The sequence below is a fragment of the Habropoda laboriosa genome, unplaced genomic scaffold (assembly GCF_001263275.1).
Source record: "Habropoda laboriosa isolate 0110345459 unplaced genomic scaffold, ASM126327v1 scaffold186, whole genome shotgun sequence".
NCBI lineage: Eukaryota > Metazoa > Arthropoda > Insecta > Hymenoptera > Apidae > Habropoda > Habropoda laboriosa.
In genome coordinates this window covers 181001-190991 of record NW_017100427.1, presented here as the reverse complement: position 1 = coordinate 190991, position 9991 = coordinate 181001, and the positions used below count along the sequence as shown (strand labels likewise).

The 9991-nt window shown below is 31.1% G+C and overlaps 3 protein-coding genes across 3 annotated transcripts in view; 2 read left to right on the top strand and 1 right to left on the bottom strand.

Annotated features, from left to right (window-relative positions):
• Window positions 1-173, top strand: part of LOC108575533 (60S ribosomal protein L30) — a 1152-nt gene extending 979 nt beyond the window's left edge. Inside the window, exon 5 of the mRNA XM_017938355.1 lies at window positions 164-173. Within this exon, the coding sequence (XP_017793844.1) occupies window positions 164-173 (10 nt within the window). The remainder of the gene's footprint in view (window positions 1-163) is intronic.
• A 40-nt stretch (window positions 174-213) lies between these two features.
• LOC108575532 (O-glucosyltransferase rumi homolog) lies at window positions 214-1851 on the top strand (the record flags this gene model as incomplete). The annotated part of the gene is made up of 6 exons (XM_017938354.1): window positions 214-358; window positions 427-598; window positions 662-863; window positions 988-1266; window positions 1335-1567; window positions 1647-1851. Coding segments are annotated over 6 exons (1236 nt in total), but the record flags the coding sequence as incomplete, so codon positions are not given.
• A 1898-nt stretch (window positions 1852-3749) lies between these two features.
• LOC108575569 (matrix metalloproteinase-14) overlaps window positions 3750-9991 on the bottom strand; it is a 51339-nt gene continuing 45097 nt past the window's right edge. The window contains exons 9-10 of the mRNA XM_017938392.1: window positions 8733-8946; window positions 3750-4014 (exon numbers count right to left, since the gene is read on the bottom strand). Coding sequence (XP_017793881.1) covers window positions 3869-4014; window positions 8733-8946 — 360 coding nt within the window. The 3' untranslated portion in view covers window positions 3750-3868. The remainder of the gene's footprint in view (window positions 4015-8732; window positions 8947-9991) is intronic.

Genomic DNA, 9991 nt, shown 5'->3' with positions numbered 1-9991 from the left:
TTCTACATTTTTCCTTCTCCCTCGTTCCTTAAATTGTATGTCCTTTTGATTAAGAAATTCATGTAAATAAAATGAATGGTAGAACGTTTCCTAAATTTGCAGTAAAAAATATAGTACTTTGTTATTTTGATGAACCTGTGGTGTACAATTTTGATCCTTGTAGATGTCACTAGTTTCAACTACTCCTTATGCTTTGCTAAGAATCTGTCATGACGTTTTTTTGCAGTTAATATGTTAGGATTAAGTTATAGTATTTTAATAACTATCCTTTGGGTAGCTCATTGCGAGGAACGATTTTGTTCTATCGATAGCACGGAATATTGTACAAAAGAAAGAGAAGTTAATGCTTACAATAAAGGTATTTGTATATATGTATGTATATATATTTTATAACTGACATTTTTCATAAATTTCTTGTTTTATTAGTTTTAAACGAACAATATGAAAAATATAATTATGCAATTGAGGAGGCAGAGAAAAATTATAAACCATGCAACAATACAAATAATGGTTGTTTTAAAAATGTTATTATACGTGACTTGAAACCATTCAAAGAGAAAGGTATAAATAAAGATTTAATAGATACTGCAAAAATGAGGTATGTGTGATGCTTTCATACTTTGTAATAAATTTTGCAAGTTAAATGTTATACTTTTTGTAGAGGAACATTTTATCAAATAATAGAAGGAAACTTATATAGACAAAAAGATTGTATGTTTCCTTCACGATGTGCTGGAATAGAGCACTTTCTGTTAAAACTATCTCCTGACTTACCAGATATGGATTTAGTTATAAATGTTAGAGATTATCCTCAATCAAGTAAACATTTTGGGGACCCATTACCTATATTTTCATTTAGTAAGGTAACTAAAATATTTATTATATCTAATACAATTTATTTCTTACATTCACTTAAAAGTGTTATATTTTGTAAATTGATTCACTGTATTAGCTAGAGATTTCGAGTATTATGAAATATATTTATAGACTCCACAATATTATGATATTACATATCCAGCATGGGCATTTTGGGAAGGTGGTCCTGCAATTTCTTTGTACCCTCGGGGTCTTGGAAGATGGGATGAACATTGTATATCTTTAGATAAGGCTAGTAAAAATGCATCATGGGAAAAGAAAGAAAGTAAAGCATTTTTTCGAGGTTCCAGAACAAGTTCGGAACGTGATAATTTGATACTATTGAGTCGCAAAAAGCCAAACTTAGTAGATGCACAATACACAAAAAATCAGGCATGGAAGTCTGAAAAAGTAATGATTTTTTATTTGAATTTTTAGATATGGTTGCATATGTAGGACAATATTTTATTTTATTATAGGATACATTGCATGCACCTCCAGCTTCTGAAGTTCCTTTAAAAGCACATTGTAAATATAAATATCTGTTTAATTATCGAGGTGTTGCCGCATCATTCAGACACAAACATTTATTTTTGTGTCGGTCGTTAGTATTTCATGTAGGAGATGAATGGATTGAATTTTATTATGATGCAATGATACCTTGGATTCATTATATACCTGTTCCTAAGGATGCTGACCAAACAGTATTAGAGTAAGTTATTATCTGTTTTTAATTGTTAAAAGTATTTTCTATAAAATATCACTATTTTTATGTATTTTTAAATATATAGGGATTTGATACAGTTTGCAATAAATAATGATGAATTATCAGAAAAAATTGCAAATCGCGGAAGAGATTTTATATGGAATAATTTAAAACTGTCAGATGTCTCACAATTTTGGAAAAAACTTTTGAAGAGCTACTTCAAACTTCTAACATATAAAACAACTTTAGATAAAAGTTTGATTAAAATTGAAAAGAAAGGAAGATCTTAATAATATTTGTTACAATGTTTATTTAATATAAATAATTTTGTATATTTTTTTATTGAAATTTCTATTTTCTGATGTAAAGAATCGAGTAATAAAAAGTAATTTCTTAATTTTGTTTACTTGATTTTCAGCATGAGTATTAGTTAAAACGAACATATGATTTTTATTCATACTGTACAATGTGAGGGCATAGCATAATCTGGCAAGTTTCAATATGAATCATTTTAGTAGCCTGACAGAAGATCTAATATGGAAAAAGGCCTTGCACATTATATTGCACTAAATACATATTCTACTTGTGTATTAAACATTTTATACATTTAAACGTTTCAAATAATGACAATATAAAAGTTTTACAGGAGTTATAGTTTTCTTTGAAAAAACAATTTATTTAACAAATATTAGAAAACTGTACAAGGCTTTTGTGCTTTATTTATCCTTAAACACTAGGTAATGCTTAAGTACTCAATTATACATTTATAACAAAATTGTGGAAACATTTCTTAGAATGTAAAGAAACAAATGGTAATGCCATTGATGTTTCTACAAGAACACATGTATGCTATAAATTGCAAAACCTATTCATATTTTATTTTAACAATTAACACTTTTTATAAATCATTTTTTAAAATTTTCAAGTTAAAAATTTGTATTACATACATAAGTGTGATATGTGTCAAATGGTATTTACTTGTAATATATAGCATACATGTATTTCATACAGAGCATGTACATACATTATACATTATTGCTTTTAATGTCATTTGGGTTTTAAAGCATAGTACAAATAATTATTACTTTCAGAATAATCAAAAAACTGTTGTTTCTCTCATATAGTACATTCAATCTCACATTTTATAATATAGTCATTAAAAAATAATATATAATTATTATGAACATTATTTATTATAGTTTTATTATATAATAAGACAAAATATAAAAATAAGAAGAAAATTGTTCAAGAGAAAGAAGACAATGTATTGAGAGTAAATATTCACAAAGTAAGTTTGTTGTATAAATGAAAGTAAACAGAATAATTATAGCAATTACTGTTAATTAATAAACAATGATAACAACAAATTAATAGACACAAGAAAGCTGCACTTTACTACATTTTGGAGAACATTTTAAGGCACTTGTACGGAAGATAAATATTTTTTTGATGCAGTCATTACCATGAGTACTATAGATGTTTCCACAGGTTTTAATACTTTTTAATATTGCCAACTCAAAACTTAAGGGTTTTGAGAAGTTATTATAATCCTTTGTGTTTCATTACATTTAGGGAAGTATTCATATTTTATAAAAAAAAAAAAGTAATGAAAACTCTATAATACTCATAATACTGTCAGTTAAGAAACCAATTGCTTGTTATCTTTTTTTCACTATTTGTCATGTTGCAACATATTCCAGTTCTTTTTAAAATATAATTCTTGCATGAATATACAAACTAAGTGCCTTCAATATTAGTGTTTATACAAACCACGACATATGAATAAAGAATAAATAGGCAGTGAAAAAGGTTTGATAACACAATATTGCATGCGACTTAAAATATTATGTATAAATATATTTTACACGTTCTTGCGTATTTTACATATGTACAGCATGTCTCGTAAGATACATCGAATCTATCGATTAATAATGAAACGCAAAATCGTTAAATAAAACACACCTTACGAAACATGCTGCGAAAACACTTACAACTAGGATGAAGCAAAGGGATTTAAACAACTATACGCGTAACATTGCTTCGATTGGAATGATTGTTTCATGAGAGATTAAGACAGTAACGAACAAATATCACTAGCTTGTTCGTCAACGTTGAGAGAATGACCACCCACGATTTGTGAGTGCCGATAAGCACACTGCCATTTTTTGGCACTGTTTCTCTTCTCCGTGTTCGGCACACTTCAAGTCACACTTTCCCCATTTTTTAATTGTTCGTTCCAATAATTCTGGTAGACTTCCTTTCTTCGATGATTCTATCGGTTCGATATCCGTCGAACAGTTTCGTTTTTTACGTAGTAGCAAAAATTTTAGCCATGATCATGGTCATCAGACTGAGCGGGAGATACCACAACGTCGACGATGATTTGAAAATGCTTACCGCCGTAGAGCCCACATCCTGATTGGAGGACGTGACTAGTTGCTCATCCGTTTCGCCTGTCGAATTTTATAAAAGTCGTAGGAGGGGATTTATGCTAAGAAAATTGTTGCTGATTGGATAGTTCACTGCACGGGTCACACTCAGAACAGTTACGCGCGTGAAACAACAGAAGTCGAACGTAGGCTACAATTGTAGGCTGTTGTCGTTGTTTGGAACTTATAGTTATGTCGCGATCGGCTTTCTCGGAATGTTGTGTCATGAACCCTGTGGCTCACAATCTCGTTTTTACGATATTTTCCCCTTGAAAATTTGTTGTCTCATTTTGTTGCCTCCTAACCCGAGTTTACGACTCAACGAGATTCCTCGAACGAACAAGTTTTCATTCTCGTCTGTTCACTTTTTCCCAAACCCGCGCGAATCAGAGTGCAGATTGTTGTCCTCTGGAAAAGCGAGTTTTTTCTGGGTTAATGGAACTGCGACTATTTGTTACTGCGTGCAAAACGCAATTCCTGTAGTCGTTCCGAGATTCGTCAACAATTATGATTTTGGCGCCGAAATATCAATTGCGACGGTATGTTTTGCACTAGGTAAATATAAATGACAAGATTGTATATTAAATCTTAAGATTTTTGTGCTGTATGACAGTTTTTGTTTTCTTTATCGATCTTTCAGATTTTCAAAATCTATTATTCGAAAAAATTCAATTTCACATTTGCACTACCTTATTCTACTTTTTTCGAGGATTAATAGTGAGTAGATGATTAATGTTTAAGAAATAAACAGTAAATATTGACATGTGTCTGTATTTTTATGTTAAAATTTCAAAGAAAAAATGTGCTTTAAAGAAAACCAAACGTTAATTGCGAACTTTGAATGCTTTTCTTTTGTTTATATCATAAGAAGTATAAGGTATTGGCACAAATGATGAAAAAATGATTAAAAACAAAGTTTAATTCTCTGAAAGTATAAACTAAACGTAATAAATATAGATATAACAATGTTTCAAATTGTTCATCCCACACAAAAATCTTTGATAACAAAAACATATTTCACTTTATTGAAATTTTACTATTGAAAATAGAATTAAATAATATCTGAACAAAAATGTAGAAATTGAAATTAATTTACTAATTAAAATACTTTCATATGGGTTCATATTGCAACAAAATACTTCTAACATTTCTGTTAAAATAAAATGATATTAATAATTTACTTTTTGTACGAATCTTTTGTACGAAAATTTATGCTTCATATAAAAAAACAAACAGATAACTTGAGATCGTTATCTTTGCAATATGACATTGGTAATATTATTCTTTAAAGAAGTATACATTATAAGAATAAAGAATGCAGAGCGTTAAGAGGAACAGTCCCTACATAAATGTCCAACAGTTTACATAAGAACCTTACCAATGGAAATTAACCCGAAAATAAAAGTGGATGCAAGAGAATACAACATGCCCTATACCAAATGATTCCTCGTGGAACAAAATTATATGAGCTACAAGTATTCGTGCCAAAGTAAATTGTTTATGTAAGAAAGATCAACAAAAATACGTGCACATGAAAGTACGTGTGTGTGTGTATCGTGTATACGTATTGGGGGAGATAACAAAATTTCAAACGGGAGAAAGAAATAAGTAAAAGAAATAAGAGACATGGAGCCAAGGTCAGTTTTGTGTACGTTTGGTTACAGAGGGAGGGGGAAGGGAGTGGGATATCTCCCTACGGTAGATTAAGTTCCAAACAACGTATATAACCATCTTCCATACAGTTTTACCATGCACCTGTTTGTTGCTTCACACTTTTACGAAGATATACGTGCTTATACGTGTGCGTGTATAAATATAGGTGCACATTCTTATGCGTTTCGTGCTGTGATACATCCATCGCGAATATATGCAAGACTTCGTGCATTACTATTAGTGAACGTATAATTATGCGATACAATAAATTAATTTGACACAGGCCTGTCCTCAGATAGAGCTCTTTACCATGTCTTCCCCACCATTTCATTTAAGATTAAAATGTTACCAATTGTGAATTTTGGCGGGAACGTGATTTATCTCGTATGTACCATAGCTGTTATTTATTCACCATGGCAACGGGGGGGAAGAGTGGGGGTGAGTGATTTGGCGCCTAGAGCTGTTGTTGACAGACCTGATTTAATAATGCGGTGGTGAAATACTACTTTTGTTCGTGAAATTGTTACAAATGGTCAAACGGAATGTTAATTTAAAATTCTCCAGAATTTTTCACGTGCTAGAAAGCAGTTCCAAGTAGTATTTCTTTCGTTTTAAATATTAAAGTGCCGGTAGAAGTGTTATTCGAGAGAAAAAAACGTGCAAAGGCGGAATTCATGTGGAATGAGAAAAAGAACGATGTGACGTATTCCCAAAAGTGAACATTAAGTGTGTAACAGAGATTGATCAGTTGAATTGAAATGAGAATATTCGGGACACAGAATAGCCAGGAGAAAGGAGATAAAATACAGAGACGAAAGATATTTGATGTAAGTATAAAAAGAGAACACGCAAAACTAGAAGTAATTTGCGACCAAATGCGATTTTGTGAACAAGCAAGAAAAAGGAAGAGAAAATACAGAAACGTGCTAAATAGGAGAAGCTTAACGTTGTAATATTTACTGTTTTCAGCAAACTGGGTTCGGCGATGGTGACAGACGATAATTCACGCTATTCCTTTCTCGTAACCAGCGTATTGAACATGAGATACTATTCTTTTTCTTTTTCGGTTCGTCTTTTTTTTATGGACACGTAAAACTTCATTTCTTGCCTGGCTAGTAAATACTCTGGGCTTTGGAAAGCATGCGAATATAATTGCAGGAATGACTTCTTTAATCAAACATTAAGGATAGTGGGGAGGACGTTTGCGCGGGAATTTTGATTTTAGGAGGATTTCTGATATCTCAAGGAATCTTACATTTTATTAAAATACTTACATTTTATTTATTTATTTTTTAAATTTAAACTGCATGTTAAATATTAAAGAAAGTATATTTTTTCGTTAGTTCTATCACTTTGATAGTTTAGAACTTGAAACCATTTAATTTGAACTTGATATAACTTAATTTATTTAAGATTTTAGGTAATTCTTAATGTTAAATTCTATGGAAGCCATTCTAAGGGAAGGAGGATTGTCTTGGACGATTTCTTTAAAAAATTAAAATTTATATTATTTTATTATGTTGTACTACTATTTCTTTAAAATAATTTTTAAAAACAATGTGCATCTTTGCATGCTATTGAAATAAAAATTGGATAATTAAGTCTAGCTTATGTTAATTTTTCTGCCAATGTGCAGATAGAATTTAACGATAAATCCATCAAAATATATATGAATGACAACCTATCAAAGGGAACGTGTTAGTAAATTAATGGTTGCGCATATTAACCCAATTTTGATTACTGTTAGCACCTTCACCATGAAGTACCCAAAATTAGACGACCATTACATTCTTAAACATTATATTCACCGAAGAAGTTTGTGCAAACAATGAATATTGTCTTAAAATTCGTTTCATAGTTATATGCATCAAAACTAAATATCACGGTTCATCAGAAACGTTATAATTATATTTCGTTACAATATTTGAATACTTTCGGATACGAAATAATAAGATGTGTGATATTTGGATTATAATTAGCACCACGAGCGTGACTTAATATTATAAGGCAATGGATTGAAAGATATATTGTCAGACATTGCGTGGCATGTTGTATCACAATTAAGGTAGCGTGTGTCGTGATAATTCGAGTCTTTTGAACGCGCGAGAGCTGTTGGATAATGATTGTTCTAGTCAGAAACTATTAATACTTATTATACTTTAACTTTCTAGATTATAAAATCTCGTTTTTTAACGTCGTTTAATCTCTATGCATTATATTTTAACGATAAAAACGTCTTTTCATTCTAGATTGTTGAAATAGTGTCAGATCGATTGATCGAAAAATCATTTTCGTTGTATTTCATTGCGTGCACAAATTTCTTCGATGGCTGGAAGCCCTAGGTATGTAATAGCCAGGTGTTCGAGACACCAAATACTGTATCCTCGCCTTTTCTGCTTTTACGCATTTATTATTCACTTATTACCACTTCAGATTCCTGTGCAGAGGTGGAATAAGTTGAAAACTCTAACTATCCACTGCTGTGACGATCACAGTACTCTTACAATTATCAATAAATATAATTCAGATCATAATTTCATTAACATCAACAGTTATGAATTTTAACTTATTTGAAAGTATATACAAGAACAGTTATGTGTTTCAATTCCAATTTTAATAGAAAATCTAATTGTTAAAGCAATGTTTAAATAACTTATTGAGAAATTAGGTGAATAGTTAGCTACCTTTTATAATTTACGCTTGGACCGTTTTCTTTTAAAGTAAAATTAAAAAAATTATCGAACACTGTGTTTTAAAAATTTTGTAATATTATTATTTAACACTGGGACTAGCAAACCCATCAAAATACCGAATTTTAGATTTTTTAAGGTGCTTATGTCCAAGTGTATGGTGCAATAAAGAAATAATTCTACATGCCAATTTATTTTTCGTTAAACATTCTAATTTGGAAGTAAAATGCACCAGAATAAATACACCAGAAGAGAGAAAATATGCCACATTCAGCTCCGATTGTTCTAATTTTAAGTATGTACGCGCGTTTTCGTACTGTGATCACAGAGAAGTGGATAATACAGAGTTTTTCTGTGGCGAGGTAAGAATCTGGTCAGACTCGAATGAAGCTTTAGTACCTGCGTCTAAAATGATGTCTCCGACGTCACCATTTCTGTCATCGTCGTAATCGTAATCACCGTTTGCCGACTCCAGAATGCCGGCATGCGGAAATATATCTTCTGGATTGTTACGCATCCATTGGACATTACCTAGTGTTCCTTTGTTCGCAGATCTGCACCCGAACCACCAGTAAGCTGTTGATCTTGGGAACGCTGGATCAGCAATGTCCACCTAAACAGCGATCAGGATAGTTCAATCGAAGGTATCGAGCTGCTTTTGTTTTTTTATTATTTTCTTTTAGTATTTTCTTTACTTTTCTAATTTATCCTTGTTTTCTACTATTTTTCAAAAATTTTCGACGCTCATAAAATCTGGATAACGTAAAATTTAGCTTTCTCGATAATATTTGTAATTTTTTGGATAAATAATTAATTGAAAAATTACGTTTATACGTATTTTGTTTACTTCTCTAATTTATCCTTGTTTCAATGAAGTAAAAAAGAAGATTTTGTATCTTTCAAAGGTGAACGAAATCGTCGTTAAATTTCTGCTTTTCAAACTGAATAATTTTCATCTGAAACGATTTACAAAATAATTCACGTGTGCAAAGTAAGATTTCTATTGAGTTTGCTGGAGAACGTGTCTCACCATAAACACTCTCTTTTCCCTTACAGTCTTTCATTCCGTTTTTCGCGTAAAAAATTGCATGTATCGTAAGATATTTAAGTTGGATTATAATTTAAACCCTTGTATATAACTTCGAATTTTCTTTCGCGCGGTATAAAACAATTGACAATACTTAATACAGATTTGTCAGCCGAAGAATCTACTAAGTTGACTGATTTTCGAGATAAATAAAAAGCAAGGATATTTCGAAAGGAAAAGTTTGCCGTCAGAAAGTAAGTACAGTATATTCTCCACAAGTGTCAGACCGCAAGGAATCTAAACCTGACACTTGTAGAGTCAGGGACTACGTTTTCGAGCCTCGCGCCCGCCTTTGTAGTTTGCCGAACGTAGACAAGGACAGCGAATAAAAGATAAGCATGAAACGTGAGTCGAGGCAACCAAGCGATTTAAATACCAACTTTTTTAATTTTACGTTTTTTTATCCCGAAATTTTTCTTAACATATTGATGAGATTTTTCTAGTGAAAATGACATAAAACACGACATAATTTGAACAACATGTCACGCCAGACAGTGAACGTGTTAATAAGTAAGTATTGTTCAAATTATATCGTGTTTGATATCATTTTCATCAGAAAAATCTCACCAAC